The 17,275-nt window shown below is 43.3% G+C and overlaps 2 protein-coding genes and 1 long non-coding RNA gene across 9 annotated transcripts in view; 1 reads left to right on the top strand and 2 right to left on the bottom strand.

The window, feature by feature from the left end:
- Positions 1 to 572: 572 nt before the first annotated feature.
- LOC143523376 (uncharacterized) lies at positions 573 to 3,685 on the bottom strand. 2 transcript variants are annotated; one of them, XR_013133322.1, is made up of 2 exons: positions 3,603 to 3,685; positions 573 to 2,721 (listed from the first exon to the last, which is right to left on the bottom strand). It is a non-coding gene; the product is annotated as an uncharacterized LOC143523376 (long non-coding RNA). The 2 variants fall into 2 exon arrangements; XR_013133321.1 differs by having other exon boundaries at positions 573 to 2,666.
- Positions 1,581 to 8,370, top strand: pomcb (proopiomelanocortin b). Of its 2 annotated transcripts, none has more exons than XM_077017780.1 (3): positions 1,581 to 1,819; positions 7,513 to 7,632; positions 7,784 to 8,370. In XM_077017780.1, the coding sequence occupies exons 2-3, from the start codon at positions 7,513 to 7,515 to the stop codon at positions 8,321 to 8,323; spliced, it is 660 nt and encodes a 219-aa protein (XP_076873895.1). In that variant the 5' UTR covers positions 1,581 to 1,819; the 3' UTR covers positions 8,324 to 8,370. The 2 variants fall into 2 exon arrangements, with proteins under 2 accessions (XP_076873895.1, XP_076873894.1); XM_077017779.1 differs by lacking the exon at positions 1,581 to 1,819 and adding an exon at positions 6,120 to 6,268.
- A 4,246-nt stretch (positions 8,371 to 12,616) lies between these two features.
- efr3bb (EFR3 homolog Bb (S. cerevisiae)) overlaps positions 12,617 to 17,275 on the bottom strand; it is a 32,832-nt gene continuing 28,173 nt past the window's right edge. For all 5 annotated transcript variants that reach the window (XM_077017774.1, XM_077017773.1, XM_077017778.1 and 2 more), the window contains 6 exons: positions 16,740 to 16,867; positions 16,478 to 16,569; positions 16,327 to 16,375; positions 15,023 to 15,129; positions 14,825 to 14,874; positions 12,617 to 14,729 (listed from right to left, as the gene is read on the bottom strand). In XM_077017774.1, the coding sequence (XP_076873889.1) occupies positions 14,624 to 14,729; positions 14,825 to 14,874; positions 15,023 to 15,129; positions 16,327 to 16,375; positions 16,478 to 16,569; positions 16,740 to 16,867 (532 nt within the window). In that variant the 3' untranslated portion in view covers positions 12,617 to 14,623. The remainder of the gene's footprint in view (positions 14,730 to 14,824; positions 14,875 to 15,022; positions 15,130 to 16,326; positions 16,376 to 16,477; positions 16,570 to 16,739; positions 16,868 to 17,275) is intronic.

Genomic DNA, 17,275 nt, shown 5'->3' with positions numbered 1-17,275 from the left:
TATTTATTGAGCATAATATATGACACTTCAAAAAATCCACTTAGCACAAAGTAATATGAGAACTCAGTTCTGTGTTCCACCAATCACCTCTGGCGTTGTGGCTCAGAGAATTTAATTGGTCGGCAGTAGGTTGCTCAGGGCGATGGATGTGGCCGGAAGATTTGAGGCTCACCTTCATGCTCACCTTACGTAGGGAGTATTAACCTGAATCCTTCCATGTGAACCACACAAATCCGTTGGGCCCTAGAGCACTTCTCTGCTTCCACAACACCCCCCCCCCCCCCCCCCACCCAGAGCGCATCACCTTCCTCGTCCTCGACACTGCCAGCATGTACGAACAGACGTCCACTTACACACCGCAGGACCGTAAGACAGTTCTTGACAATGTCTTGCTCATGTCTGGTGTTAAGTTCAAAGCATCCGAGGTGAACCTGAATAGATCCGTCCCCTAGATCAGGTTGTACTCACAAAGACCATGACTGAATCAAATGATCTATTTTCAACTGCAACAAGATCAAATTATAATATAGAATATAAATTATATATAGCTAGAACAGCGATTTTTGTCCTAGCTCTGGTTAAGATTTACAGGGTTAAAGGTCATTAGGCACACCTGAAGCTCTGGTAAAGGGCATGTGTTTGCCGTTCATGTCCTCCGGGTGGATACGTCGGGTGTAGTCTCCGTGGCTGGACACGTCATGAATGTGCCGGTTGCCAGAACTCGGTGTGCAGGTCCCCAAAACCATCCCTATATGCCCTCCAGCCAAGGTCAAAGTTCATGGAGCCGTCTTGTCGACGTTGAATCCCAGTCCCACCACCAACCAACTGAGGCCACTATGACACAAACATTTTTGAGTTCTTCATGATTTTGTGTGGCTTTAAATTTTAACACATGTCTAAAATTACTGAAATCTGTTGAAATCTGGAAATGTTGAAAGGACTCTAGCACATCCTCTCTTAAGCAAGCTGTTTTGTCACAGTTACACTCAGGACTCTCACTTTTTCCAGAGAAAGTCAAATCAAAAACAATTTGGAAATTATACAGGCGTTTTAGATTGCTTTGATAAACAGGTGGAGGACCGTTTCTACACCAAATGGAGGAACACAGTCCGAAGCGCTGCTGCTCTGTTCGTTATCATGAAGGACTTGAGCTTTTTGCTCTTTTAACCTGGTGAATGCAATTCCTGCTGAATTCTGGGTAATAACCTGCATCACTTCCTCTCTACTGATGCAATAAGCATTAAAGCAGCTTGGAGTGCGGATTATAGCAGTCGGGACATCAACACCATCCATATTCACATAAACGTTTTAGATATGTCCATTCTATATTTATCATTTAGGACTTGGGCTATGAGTATATCTGGATACTGGGTCTGAATTATGTCTGAGTTTATTCATGCAAAAGGAATTTTATTCCATATGTTTTAGTAAAACCTGTTTTGAAACATATTCTCTTATTGTTTTTGAAAAGTGATAAATGTGTAAACATCTTGGCTTACATTTTGTAATTCGGTCATTTTTTCCATCCTAAGTGGAGTTTCTGTTCTACTAAAGCAAGAGTGCGGTTAACCATAGGACCCTTGATCCAATCTAACGCGTTGCAAGGCCTTCTGGGTACTGAGCCCCCCTGGCTCGAACCAGGTCAACGGACCTTGTGCAGCAGCAGGGAGAGGTTGTGAAGCTGAAGGAGAGGAGGGGAGCGCTGCTCCACAGACGAGCCCGGACACGTCTACGCCTCACTAGTGTCAACAGACACGCTCACGCGCTTGCGCTGAAATGTCTCGTGGGCGGGAGCTCACTCGGGGAGCACGTTGTTAAGGTTGGCAAAAGGTAGAATGTGATGAAAATGTCTTGAAAGGGGGAGTAGGAGAGAGACAGTGGGATGATATGGGGATGGGGATGTTAGCTAGTAGCAGCTGTAAGCACGGTTTGAAGAGTTTATGAGCAACACAGCCAAACGTGGGGAGGGACATGGCACCAGAGCTAATCCTGCTACTGAAATCTCCACTGAAACAAGATCGTTGGGGTTTTGTTTTCAGATTCAGATAATATATACGCCATTAGACGTTTTTGTAGAATTCTTGATGTTGGCCATATTACATCACTTCCTCTGTCAGCCATATACAGATGGTTTGTGTCACACTGTTTGACAGCAGATTTGTATTTTACTAATGTGTGTGTGTTAAACGTTGCTGAGGCATGTGCATCATGAGCTGATTGTATGAATCTTCTTATGCAAGATCCATAATGAGGTTGCCAGATCTGCAGCTCTTTTGAGTCAGTATGGCAAAACTGTCAAGCTTTTCTGACTAACCAGCTGACTGACTCCTGCTTGTCCCCAATCACCTCCGGTTTCACCCGTTTGTCTCCTGGAGTCCTCTGACTTGCTGCCAGTGCTCGCAGACATCCAGACGTGTTCTCACGTAGGGCCCAGCGCCTGCTGCTTGCGCTCCTCATTCTCGCGGAGCCAGGGCGAGACCTCGTCCAGGCAGTGGAACGCGTCTGGACAGTGCTGCTTGCCCAGCTGGGGCAACGTGGCCATCAGCCTGCACGTGTCGTCCTCCCTCACCTGGCCGCTGTGGTCGCCGTCCCGCTGGCCCTGCTGCTCCGAACGCTCGTCATCTCCGCCTCCAGCTCACAGAAGCCTCTCCCGCTCCCGATATGACCTCCAGGAGAGACAAGAGAGTCGTGACCTCCATCGGCGTGATTCTGCTGAAGGATCTGTGGGGGTGAGACCAGCATATCTCTCCCTAACCTCCAGGCTGAGTGTCAAGATTCGTTTACTTAACAGAAACATCTTCCAGATTACCCAGAGTTGTATTGCTTCCTGCTCATATTGCATCTACAATCTGGTATTGTGAATTATTACCTTTAATCAAAATAGAAAAAATAGGAAAGAGGAAACCGAGCTCTCATTCCGACATAATCTAAAGATCAACAGGACTGTCTTAGTGATTATAGACTGCACAAACATACTGTATCAGTCCGTTTTCAATGTTTCTTTGCTTAGGAGTACATGATTTACAGAAGGAAAGCTTAATATGCCATCACATCTCTAAATGTGGAGCATCTTAAACACACAGACCCTAGTTAGATTTTAGATCAGTCATCCTGCTATGAGGCTTTAGTGGTTTGTACACTTTGCCACACAGAGGCATTCAAGAGCACAATAACAGTGGAAGTGTTCACTCAGACAGTGCTGCTACTAAATTGGCAAAATGATCCTATCTCTGCAGCAGACTCCTACCCATACAGCATATATATAAACATTACCCTTCAACCTTCAAAGAGCAGATGGTGTCCTTACATTCATTACGCTTCAACCAACATTATATATGTGTGTGTGTGTGTGTGTGTATATATATATATATATATATATATATATATATATATATATATATATATATATATATATATATATATATATATATATATATTTGAGAGAGAGAGAGAGAGAGAAGTTACAAATTGTAGTAAAGTACACAAAGTTTCCAGAGAAACAGTGTTTCAGAGACAGCAGACAGAAGCTCTGAAAACGTTCTGTTCTTTTGTACAATATTTAATATATATCTACAAATCTTACCTAAGTACAATGCAGTTACCTGATATCTTCTTCAGATTCTTCTCTATAGACTCTTCTATATTCTTCTTCAGACACACACACACACACACACACACACACACACACACACACACATACATATGTTACCTACAAAGGATTGAATGTGATAAAAGGATGTTTACAAATTCATCCACACAGGAAGAAGCACCAAAATAACACTCTTGGTCACTCCTAAAAACACCAGGAGAGGGAGGCAGGGTGAGTAGCCAGAATCGCCTCCGTCAAGCTTATGTTTAGATCACTCCTACATACGTACACATTACAGCTCCACAACACGCCGGTGTGTGTCGAGGCCAGCGCGCATGCTCGAGGCTCAGAGAGCAGGTCTCTCACCCCACCACGTCCAGGGCCTGAATCACGGCGACGGAGGAGCGCCTGAGTGCCCTCTGGGTGACACTTTTATTAGACAGACCTGCATGGAGGAAACTCGTTCCTTTTGTTCGGAGGGCATGTGGTTTACTAGTTTCAAAACCATAATGTTCAGTCAGAGATAGACCTGAGTGCCAACCTGATAAAGTACACTTCCTTAAAGTTAACTTGTTTACCACATGATGAACCGTGTCCATTAAACGCACTGCTCACGTAAGGGGGCGACTGCTGGGTTTTCCTCCTCACAGAACCGACCACAGAAACTTAACTCCATTGAGGAAAGAATTGTAAAAAGTGTAATAAATTGTTAATGATTACCTGTAAATGTGGGTAATCATTCACTCAGGGACTCAGGGACAGCGGAAAGTAGCACAATATCCATAGCATAGGAATTACCATCCTTCTCTCTGTCATATATATACACACACACTCTGTTTCTCTATCCCTTTCTATCACATGTATACAAATTCTGCTTCTCTGTTTGTCTCTCTCTCCCTCTTTGTTTCTCTCTCTCTCTCTCTCGCTTTCTCTCTGTTTCTGTCCCTCTCATATATACACATACACTGCTTCTCTGTCTCTCTCTCTCTCTCTGTCCCTCTCTCACATATACACACACATACATTGCTTACTATCACATATATACAAATTCTGCTTCTCTGTTTCTCTCTCTTTCTCTCTCTCTCTCTCTCTCTCTCTCTCTCTCTCTCTCTCTCTCTCTCTCTCTTCAATGTGAAGCACTGTGACTGACAGTGGGCATCTTAGCGCAGTAATCCTTGGAAAGAGGACTCTTGATTAGAGCCCAGACACCAGAGACAATCCATTAACTGGATTACAAGCACACTGTGGACCAATTATTAAAAAGTCATTAGTCATGTGACTATATTACATAATCAGTATCTCACCCATTTGGTGACTGATATCTAGATTAAACAGATATCTAAATATGAATCCTCTAGTAAGCAAAATTAAAAATTCAATGGATCATCTTGTAATGGTGGATATCCATAGCCAAATTACAAACCAAATTTCATCTTCAAAAATAGTACATATATTATACTGAGACGCTGTGTTAAAGACAACAGATTGACAGATTTAAAAAACTATAGTATGGCATGTGTATACTGCCCTCTTAAGGACAGATTCTGAACATCAGGCATGGTTTGGGAGAATGATCTTGGTCTACAAAACCATAAATGTCATAGTATTCATAATTACACCGTAAATATTTTTCTGTTCCTTTCAATTCATTCTTATAGTTATTCTAATGATAATGATACTCCTATATAGTTATTTCTTGGTCTGAAAGTAAAATCCTTGTAATATAAACTATATTTCTGAACTGAACACAAAAAATACACTTTCTGAAACTGGTGTTTGCCTCTGTTAGCTGACTGATTTTGATATCAGTCAGTGCTACAGTGTTAAAAGAGTTCATTCACTGACCTTACCACTGAGGTTGAGAGGATTTGTGATGCTCGTGATTGGGGTACAGACAGACTTTGTCATCCTGTGGAACTGTAATATTTGATCATTTACTTTGAAATTCCTTGGTGACCTAAAGGAAAAATAATAATGGTTCCATCAAGTTTAAAAAAATTGAACTTATTATAAAATATATACATAACACATTCATTTTTAAAATGTGGATTTTCTCTTTTTAATCAACCAACATGATTGATTTTCATGCATCACACACCTTGGCCGATGGAAGAAGGAAACACTGACGTATTTCATCAACGTCATTCCCGAAACGTCTAATTAAATTTGAGAACTCCGACTCGGCTCGTGTCCAGTTTCTGGGATGGCGACCGTGGCCTCCAGCAGCTTGGGGACACAAAGGTGTCCATTTGTCCAGAGACAGTGACTGATTCAACAGGTGCTCAGGTACCTGCAGCACCTACCTGCTAATCCACACACCCATTTCTGCTTACGTCTTTGGCCAATCTGAGGACATCGGTGTGAGTGAGGGATGTATCTGTTGCTTTTGCTAAGTGATTCCCTAAGTGAAACGCTCCCTACCACACACACACTGACCCCCCCCCCCCCCCCCCCCCCCCCACATCCGCCTGACCATGCACTGGCCTTGAGGGGCTGTCATGCACCTGAGAGTATATATAAGAGAGTAGACCTCATTCAGAAAAACAGAGAAACAGAAGGAGCCAATCACTGGCTACTAAGAAACCAATCAAGAAAAATCTGAAGTAAAGGGACTGACTAAGAAGGGCATCTCAGTACATCGTTGGTCCTGACACGTTGATCCTGTCCTCTTCAGAAAAGGTAAGAACACTCATGTCATCTGCAAACTAAATCTTTCTCCTGTGATTTTAAGATTCAAATGCAGAAATCTTCTCAGCTAAATACCATCCACTTTGGTTTACAATATTTCTAAACCATTCAAAATATCAACAATTCTGTTAATATATTAATACATAAATATATATTATAGCCAAACAATCTATATATTCTATGTTTCTTCAAAAGTGCTTTCCTTCCGAATGTTAAAAATTTCATTTTTCTTAATTTCATAATGAAATAGGAAAATATGGAAGGGTTTCAACTGATTTTACAATTACAAGAAATATAAGATTATAGGATAATTGCAACATTTGTCTGCAAACACTCTGTCTGCAAAAGATCTCTTTTCTCAAAATGATTGCTATTGCAAACATGTTAGGTAGGTGGTTTTTGAAGGCAAGAGAAATATGCAATGCCATTCATTTTTAAATGAGTACGTTTTCATGAGAATTTCTAAAATAATGCCTTTTAATGAGATTTTTTCAAAGCTCAGGTTGAAATACTTTTCAAGTCTGAAATCCTTTTGTAGCTGGTTGATGAGTAATAATCAAATAGCGTTTGGACTATTCTGCTGAAAGTACCTTCTAGCACACCAAAACCAATTTAATAAAAAAATGTAAGTGATCAAAAAAGGTTTTGTACACTCTGCTTTCTATATACGATGTTATATTGCAAAGAGTAGCAGGTGTTTAAGTACTATATAGCTAAGATTGTGTTTTCTCACTGAAAGATATGGAGGAGTTCTTGCAGGAACAGTTCTCTCTATATGTACGTCATTATTTCAAGGCCACCTAGTGTTTCGCTACAATGATCTGCCACTGACTCTGTACCATTACACTGCTACATACTGTGTGTGTGTGTGTGTGTGTGTGTGTGTGTGTGTGTGTGTGTGTGTGTGTGTGTGTGGGTTGACTGTCAATTAATAAAAACCAAAATCAAAAGGATGTGCCATGATGCTACATCTGAACAGGGGCGTATAAGACGCTTTCTCCTAACGCTGTGTGTACAGTGTCCAGTATGATTCACTGACAACAGTGTCCCCCAGACGTGTGGCACTGGGGCACAGCAGGTGTGCAGCAGGTCAGTCTCAAGCCTGCAGTATTTGCAGGATGAATGACCGAGGCCGCACACTCCCACGTGCTGCAAAAGGCTCGGACCTCCCTGGACGTTGGTCGGGAGGCTCGTGTTGACTGATGCTTTTCTGCTTCTTCCCTCACTGGCTGTAGATGCTGTCTCTTTCTTGGCTGGTGGCAGCAGTCGTCCTGTGTGCGTGTGGATCGGCAGCGGAAGGGCATTGCTGGGATATTACAGACTGCATGGGTCTTGGCTCTCAAGAGAAAATAATGGTAAAACCTTTGTAGATCTACATTGTAGATAGAGCATCTAGTAACAATGCAGTTTATCCTTGCTGAACAAAATCAGACTTTTGCGTTATCAGACTTTTTGCGGTTTTTATTGCACACGTTGTTTACATATACTTTGCTGTCCTTATATTAGGAGTGTGTCTGGAAGTGCAGGTCTAAGCAGCCAGACACTGATGCCGAGAGTGTCCTGCAAAGCCAGCAGAGCAGCGAGGAAGACGAGGAGGAAGAGCGCTTAGGCTTGGGCGTGCTGCTGTCGGCCCTGTCTCCCGACGATGCCCCTCTCGTCCCAGGGACGAGTATACGGCTCCTCCGCAGCGAAGACAGGCGCCCCTACATCATGGAGCACTTCCGCTGGGGCAAACCCACGGGCCGCAAGCGCCGGCCCATCAAGGTCCACGCCGGAGACTCCCTGGAGGAGGAGGAGCCCGAGGAGCGGTCTCTGGAGGCGGCCGTACCTCGGCAGAGCCGACGTGAACTAGACGGCCTCCAGGGGTACAGCCAGGCGCAAAAGAAGAACACGAAAAGCGCCGAGAAGTATCGCATGACCCACTTCCGCTGGAGCGCCCCCCCCGCGACCAAGCGCTACGGCGGCTTCATGAACGGCTGGTCGGAGCAGTCCCACAAGCCCCTGCTCACGCTGTTCCGCAACGTCATCATTAAGGATGGACGATAAGGAGGATGAGAGTGATGCAAACAAGGAAGGGAAACTGGCTGCAGAGAATATTGATGTTTTATGGAGTCCCAGTGTTTCGAAAGTGACCCCCCCCCCCCCCCCCCCCCCCAATATCTATATACTTGTCTACAGCCTTGGGATAAAATCAGCAAGATTCCATAAAATATCAATGTGACCTGAGCCAGTCAGAAAGAAAATCTCTAGACTTGACCTGTTATCAATCTGCTTCCATCTTACAGCACAAAATTAACAATAAAAAACAAGTGAGATGAGAAAACGAATGCTCTTAGTTTTGTTCATTTCATCGTTTCACTCCAAGTAGGTGAAAACCATGGTTCACCTGATCATATTAAATACAAGGAATGAAAGGGAGGGCTGGACCCTAACCCTAACCCTCACACACCAAGAGGAAAACTCCAGAAAACACAAAAAATCTGAGCAAAAGTTGGTAACTTTTGGGGGAAAAGATAAAATTGAAAGACAATAGCATACAGATCTAAAAGAGAAGGAAAAGGGCAAAACATTTAAGAACAGTCAAAAGGTTGAACATACAAAACTGGTGAGTTATATTAACACACTTAGACACAATGTGAAAGGCCTTGACAAAGCTTTGCAAATGGTTTCTGAATCCTGAGTATATGTAATCAGTGGCGGCCCCTGACAAATATCTCAGGGGGGGCAATTGTTGTGATGACATCCAAGGTGACCATTTCAGTGGGTAAATAAAAAACTGACTTAACCAATTAAAATATAATCATAAATATATATTTATCTTTACATTATAGACTGTACAGTATTTGTGCACAGATATATCTTGTAAATATCATCTTGGTTAAAGCTGTACAATGAACAATTAACTGTAGTCAACAAAAATTGTCATCTCTCAGTTTGCCCTCACAAACAATTTTAAACATGGGGAGGCCAGATTTACCATGAATTAAATAAACTGAATCTTTCCCACTCAATTTCTGTATTCTCAGACAGCATTTTATTTTGGGTGTTGCATTTTAAAATTTAAATGGGCAAAAACATTAAGGCTGATGTGCAGTTAAGCACTAAATATTAAACAATCAGTTCAATCACTAATTACATTACTCACTTGTACTGAAATTTTGCTCGTCTCTCTTTAAAACCAGCAAAGTGATCAATTACCCTCTCATTAAAGTCAGGCATGTTCCTGACCAGTTCTCTCTCCATCGAAAGCATGGCCAGTGCATTGAGACGCACAGCTATCCTGTAGCCCTCGTCCAACTGCGTAGCAATATTAATGTTCCCGAAAGCTGAAAATTTCAGGCAGCTGTCCATATGTAGCTTCGACGTTTCATGTTTTTTCACCTTCTCTGAGAGATGATGCATGTCACTGACACCTGTAGTCGTCCATGCGATGTCTGTGCCAGTACCGCCATTTGGATGGAACAGAATGCAGGGATAGCAGAACAGGGCGCTCGCTACTTCACAGCCCGCTAGCCATGTTTTCCGTTCATACCAGTTAAGGGGAAAACCCCGGTTATATGTTTTTCCTCCCTTTGTAGACACTTGCTTTATGATTAAATTTGGCCTCGGTGGCCGTAATTCCTTAGTTGCTAATTCGTCGTCATTGTTACGACGAGAGAATGGCACTTCTTTTAATGACACGATCGAGTTTTTCTGTGTTGAAGGAACGCTGTCCATGTTGAGCAGATTGCGAGCTGCCGTAATTTCCCTACGTTACGTCTGACGTAAGCACGTAGGGGCAAGCCCTCCCGGAACCCATAGACATTGCATTGCAGCGCCTACACTTTGAAAAAAAAAACTTTTAACATGAGAGTCTACGAGAGCTGTCGGGGCGATTTTCAGTTAGTCTTAAATCGCCCCAAAAAAGGCGGGACTACAGGGAATGCACCTAATCGCTGATTGGACAATGGCATTCAGAGGCAAGAGACGCTGTCCAGTACAGACATAGCTAGTGAAATGCCGTGATAGAATGAGAGAAAAAAAACCCCTTTTCATCCTGGTGGTGCGTCGCCCAATCGCCCTAATGAACAAACCGCCCCTGTTAACAGTTATTAACAGCTTCAGAAAGCAACAGGTGTACTGAATGCACACTGGAGCCTTCTGGGAAGGGTAGTCAGTTCGAGGCTGTTCCACATCAAACAGCACCAGTCCGATATCGTGCCATTTATAAACCGTATATACCGTAAGCAATCCGGGGCAGAATCATGGTGTTAGTGAGGACCTGGATCACATCCACCATTGCTGACCCTTGTGGCAGACACCTTCTGTCTTGCAAAGGTAAACTGCAGTATCTACATCAAAACACTATGGGAACAAGCTCAGAAACATAATGAAACATGATACGTTTGACAAAAAAATTAGGAAATGTGTTCAGCAGGGCATTGTTGCCAACTCCTCAGTAAGGAAAGTCGCTATTGGTTGTCCTAAAAGTTGCTAGAAGTCGCTAAATGACGTCATCGCCTAATTTGCATAATACATTACGTTGCATAATACATTACGTACAATACGTTTTTGAAGCTGTAAATGAATAACGTTGGCAGAGAAAAAGTGAGTAAAAACACCCTAAATATGTTAGAACTACAAATTAACAACATCTGTTGCCTTGGAAATAGGCAGTCACTTCTCAAAAGAACTACATGACTTTAATGCTTTGTATAAATTATTTTTATGTAAATTACAGGTTTTTTTTGCTGTGTTGTTAAATGTTAGTATATGAGTAGCAGTTAGCAGGAATTAATGAGACTGTGTGAGTTAAATGCAGTGATTTATTTTCGTGTCTCACTAAAGACATTTATATTTATTTAAAACATTTATGTTTACATCCCGCTCTGTAAATACGGGGCGGGGCGTCAGCGGCAGCTTTGGGCATGCGCAGTTCATTTGCAGTGTGGACGTGGAGCGGTGAGGGTCTGCTCTGAGTGAGAGACTCACGGCAGCACCCGCCCCACAGGACAGCAACTGCAGAGCGTGTGTGGTCTCCAAAAGTCTCCAATAACACCACAAAAAGTCGCTAGATTTGTCGCTAGTCGCTTTTTACTACAAAAAGTCTCTAGAGGGTCTGAAAAGTCGCTAAGTTGGCAACCCTGCAGCAGGGTAACTACAATCAGAGGCGGTCTTTGCATAGAGGCGTGGCTAGGCAACCCCCACTGATCTACGGCACGACGTTATAGCACTCCCTCTAGTGTATTATTGCGTAAGTAACGCAATAACAAAAAATGTTTATAGGCCTACTTGCCGAGACGCACCGCGACGAGAAGGGTTTTATCAGCATGGGAAGAGACAGCAACAGTATGGGTTTCTCTGGAATGGGTAATCAAGGTACTGATGATTGCACCAATATCTTCAGTTTCTTCAGTTCAAGAAATAAAATTGCCAATGAAGGTAGCAGTATGGGTTTCACCGGTATGGAAACTGCAGATATACAAGAAGGTGATGGATTTCATTGTTTCATTTGTCAGTGTTCACACAAATATTTGTCACTGAATATATATTTTATTGTTTGTTTCATGGACATGTAAAAACAATGTACAAGGCCCATCAGTTCAAAACGCAAGTAGACATTTTAACTGGCATTATCACTATACTCCTACACAGTCCAAATTGACCTGATGAAAAGCTGCCTTACATTAATTACTTACTTAGCAAGAAATCAAATACCACCAGATAAACATTTTCACCAAAACAAGATTAATTACTTAATTACTCCTCTGTACAGGATTATCATGTAGTGAGCATATTTTTGCAACATATTGATGTATTAAAGATACCTTCTGTAAAGCAGAACTCACCAAGACAAAAAAAAAACAAAACACGACACAAAAGGGTAGCTTGTTCCCCAAGTGTTTAGGCCAAAGACTCACTAGTTTTGCAAAATGGCACAATGTTCAGTTTCAGACAAAAGAAAAAAAAAGGTGGTGGGTGGGGGTTGTGGGGGCTCCTATTTTCTGTTTTCTCCTATTTTTCATATATATGATTTTATATAATCATAATATATATATATATATATATATATGAGAGAAAGATGTTTTGCCTACACATTTTATTTTATAATACAAGTTACTTGAAATCTTATATATACAGTGTATATATAATAAAATACTGTGTATTATTGTAAAATATGTAGTCAAAACTGCAGTGAAATGCACAAGGGTTCCAGAGAAGCAGGATGTTTCAGACAGAAGCTCTTCGCTTGCACAACTAACGGAGGACCTCTGACTGAAACATTTTCTCTGGAACCCTTGTGTACTTACATAACTTTGAGTCATTTGATATTAGAAGGGACCACCTGCATTACTTCAGTTGGTTTGAAGAGATTTTGGTTTCATTCTGAGGGTTCATAAAAGACTCAGTAATCAAAACAAAAATAACCATTCCAATGATCTACACACAAGACCACAGCTAACAACAAAAATCATGTCAGGACAGTAACACTACTGTTTTACACTGGCAAAATACCAATACAATTATACACATAAATGACATTTATCTTAACTAGGGTTAGGGGATTTAGACACATTTCTACCAGTTTAACAACAGCATGTCTCAACAGCACAGATGAAAGTGGCCCCAGTCTTTACAAAGCTGATTAGAGAACAGCCCCGCAGGCCTGGAGACCATCGCCACTGATAAACAGCACAATAAAACAAAAACAGAAAACAGACAACAAGACTGCAGTCTTCTGTGATCCATCACTGAATCCTGTTTTAGGAGCGTCGAAATCAAATGAGCAGTTCATATTATGTCTATATGTGATTAAACACAATCTTTGAAACATGCATTGAAGGCTTTTATGTGACGTAGATGACACATTAGGGACAGGCGTTTGCCATGGCGATGCCAAAGGGAAGGTGGTTGGCAAAGCGACAATCACCATGGCTAAGAAAGACTTATTTTAGCAACTAATATCTTACAGATCAACAGAGCGGTTTATCTTCATTTGTATCTGCCCCTGGAGTTTGCAGTAGATCATGAAAAGATCACTCTTTATTTTTTCCAACACTCCTGTTGAAAATCCTGTGATAATGGTCATTTCATGCTGGTTAGTTCATCATGGGTGTGTATTCGCACACACTCTAGACTTTAATCTAATCAACACAGTTCATAGCTGTTATAGAAAAAACTCTTCAAATCTAGAGTAAAAATAGGTCTCAGTGCAATCTAAAACTAAGTTTCTTTTAATCTCCCTACACATAACCATATTTGCATATACTGTGCATTGATACCCTTACATGTAGTGACTGTATTTGAAAGGTATACACTAAATGAACAGCAGTGAGGCTTAACACTAAATTACAGATAATGGGATTTGTGCAGTGTGATTCACTTCTAGGCACAGAACACACACATACAGGCCTTCTTAGAAAAAAAAGCACACACAAACCATATGTATGTGGTCATATGTATATTCTTAAAGCCATTAAGAACATCTACTTACAGCTAAATAATGGAAAGTGCTCGATAAACTGAATTAGTGAGACTACCTAGCTGTAGATGCTTAATATGTTCTGACGTTCTGATTGAAAGACGCTAAAATTTCGGGTATTTGCACATTTAAAGTGTCCAGAAGCGGCTCTATCGTTAGTGCTTTTGGGAACATGGCTTGAAAACAGCCTTCACTTCCAAATAAATCTGTCAGAGGCAGCAGAGTATATTCTCAGAACGACTGGCGTTCAAAATCAATTTAGCAGGCTGTTGCCTGTGGAACATTGTGTCCACGATACAGAACACACCTGCATTATCAGTCGAGAGCTGACTTCTACAACACAGTCCCAGCAAAACAAATGTCAGTAATCCTTACACTTACAAAATCAAATAGAATGGAGCAAAATTAGCACCAAAAACAGACAAACATGTATTTAAAAAGAACAACTTATAAAATCCTTAATAAAAGTTTTTTTTAAAGAAAATAAAAAAATACAACATAAAAAAAAATAAAATCAGCATAACACTAAAAACATTCATTGCCATCCTTAACAGACAGACTCTATCCATAACAGACAATGCTAGTTTACTCGTCATACAATATCAGCTATGTTCTTACAAGGCCTAGCAGAGGCAGCCGCTGGGTCTTTAAGAGCCCACGTTCATGCTGTCATCATTACTTTATCAGCAGTCACAGTGCAGACAGGAGAACGCTGCTAGGTTTGCCTCCGCTGGTCCAGAGACGAGCGAGACGGCATGGGGGAGACGCCGTGTGCCCGTGTGATCCTCCTTGGACTTCTCACCGAAGAAATAAAGCCACAGACATGTCCATCTCCAGGTCTCTAAATCCTCCTTCGTCCCTCATAGGTTCCAGTCGCTGCTGTGCTAATATACACACAGGTCTGGGAACTTCATCTCATAGACAGGAACGGAGCGGCTCTGGGTTTGGCCGTAGCCTGCTGTGATGGTCCCAGATGGGCTGGGAGGGGGTCTGTGAGGATGAGAAGAGTCAGAGACATGAGCACTACAACGCTGCTACCGTCTGACTGCACAGACACAATCACAACGTGTACGACCGTAACGCACCTGATTGTGATTTCGAAGATTTGACTGAGTTTGTTCTGAAGCATTGTAGCCTGAAAGAGAAAAAAAAACAGACAATGGACATACACGCGCGCGCACACACACACACACACACACACACACACACACACACACACACACATTAGTGTGGGTTTGGAACATTTCTTCCAACATAAGATGATGTCCATAATGTGCACTAACCCTGGCACCACAGTGGGCAGCGATCTCCTCAAATGGAGCTTTTTGGAACTTCTCCACCACCTGTCTCCTCCGCTCTCTCTCCTGCTCCTCCAGCCCCACACTGTCCACTATAAGGCACACAGAGTGAGAGACTCAACACGTGCACATGTGTTATGACCTGTGCTCTGTGGAGGACTGGTGTCGTTATGACAGAGCACTCCGGAAGACCGCTGTCGTTATGACGGAGCGCTGTAAGACTGGTGTCGTTATGACGGAGCGCTGTAAGACCGGTGTCGTTATGACGGAGCGCTGTAAGACCGGTGTCGTTATGACGGAGTGCTCCCGATGACCGGTGTCGTTATGACGGAGCGCTCCCGAAGACCGGTGTCGTTATGACGGAGCGCCGTAAGACCGGTGTCGTTATGACGGAGCGCCGTAAGACCGGTGTCGTTATGACGGAGCGCCGTAAGACCGGTGTCGTTATGACAGAGCGCCGTAAGACCGGTGTCGTTATGACAGAGCGCCGTAAGACCGGTGTCGTTATGACAGAGCGCCGTAAGACCGGTGTCGTTATGACAGAGCGCCGTAAGACCGGTGTCGTTATGACAGAGCGCCGTAAGACCGGTGTCGTTATGACGGAGCGCCGTAAGACCGGTGTCGTTATGACGGAGCGCCGTAAGACCGGTGTCGTTATGACGGAGCGCTCCCGAAGACCGGTGTCGTTATGACGGAGCGCTCCCGAAGACCGGTGTCGTTATGACGGAGCGCCGTAAGACCGGTGTCGTTATGACGGAGCGCCGTAAGACCGGTGTCGTTATGACGGAGCGCCGTAAGACCGGTGTCGTTATGACGGAGCGCCGTAAGACCGGTGTCGTTATGACGGAGCGCCGTAAGACCGGTGTCGTTATGACGGAGCGCCGTAAGACTGGTGTCGTTATGACGGAGCACTCCGGGAGACTGGTGTCGTTATGACGGAGCGCCGTAAGACCGGTGTCGTTATGACGGAGCGCCGTAAGACCGGTGTCGTTATGACGGAGCGCCGTAAGACCGGTGTCGTTATGACGGAGCGCCGTAAGACCGGTGGTTATGACGGAGCGCCGTAAGACCGGTGTCGTTATGACGGAGCGCCGTAAGACCGGTGTCGTTATGACGGAGCGCCGTAAGACCGGTGTCGTTATGACGGAGCGCCGTAAGACTGGTGTCGTTATGACGGAGCACTCCGGGAGACTGGTGTCTTTGCAGGCTTTGCTGTGGAATAGGGGACCTGAGTACTACATGTAGGGTGATTACCTATATGTGAACTCGTTTGCGACGAACACACTCACCTATGGCATTCTTCAGGGCTTCAAAAGTAATTTCCTCAGCTGGTGTTCTCTGCAGGGCAGCATTATTGCATGAAATTAGAGAGATGTTGACAGCGACTGTGTGTGTGTGTGTGTGTGTGTGTGTGTGTGTGTGTGTGTGTATGTGACTCACCTCCTCTTTCTCTGGGCTGTTTCTGGACTCTACTTCCACCTGCAGGGAGATCGTTTCTCCAACACTCTTCCTCTTCGACAGGCGGTCTTCGTCTGAGCAAAGTCAGTGACAACTGCAGCTGTCAACTACAACTTCAATCAGCACCAGAATATACTGCTGATGTTAAAATGTTCATTTCTAAGGGCTTCGCTGTGAACCAAAATTGTACCAAGCAGCACCTTGTTCTCTTGGCCCAGCTGTGGGTCCAGTGCGATGTGTGTACCTGTAAACTGGGGTGTGTAAGGTATGGCCAGCCTCTCTGCATTATAGCCACTGCCTCCCAGGACCTCTGTGATCTTCACCTGCTGGAACAGCACATCCCCTCCTGGCCTCTCCAGTATCTCAGGGACCCTGGCAAGGGGACAAAGGAGAAACGAAAATAACCAAGGAAGAAAGGTGTGTGCACATTAACGTCAGCACCTGCAAGGCCTTTCCCTAATAAAACACCCCAGAGCAAGTGAACCCACCAAAACACAAAGAAAAACTGACCTCGATCCAACCTGTATCTCTACAGAGCAATTCTTCCATTCTCAGTTCTCAGTAGATTTGCCATTAATATGTTTTGGGTGTTTTAAGATGTGGCAAGCAAGGCTAAATGACTCATGGCGCCCTTTAATGGATGTAGCTGCTTTAAACTAACTCAGCCATTGATTGATAAAGCGGTTATGGAACTGCTTGCACTGTTACAGGCACATATGAGAACACATATACACCAACTTCTTATGTATAATAAAAGTCGGAATGTTTTAAAATTGTCGT

The sequence above is a fragment of the Brachyhypopomus gauderio genome, chromosome 9, assembly GCF_052324685.1.
Source record: "Brachyhypopomus gauderio isolate BG-103 chromosome 9, BGAUD_0.2, whole genome shotgun sequence".
NCBI classification, from domain to species: Eukaryota; Metazoa; Chordata; class Actinopteri; order Gymnotiformes; family Hypopomidae; genus Brachyhypopomus; species Brachyhypopomus gauderio.
This window is presented reverse-complemented; position numbering and strand designations above follow the sequence as displayed.

Bases quoted from the DNA above. Each gene is read 5' to 3' on its own strand.
- pomcb (XM_077017780.1), top strand. From the start codon at position 7,513: ATGCTGTCTCTTTCTTGGCTGGTGGCAGCAGTCGTCCTGTGTGCGTGT. The intron at 7,633-7,783 runs GTAAAACCTTTG...TCCTTATATTAG, and splicing joins GCTCTCAAGAGAAAATAATG to GAGTGTGTCTGGAAGTGCAG.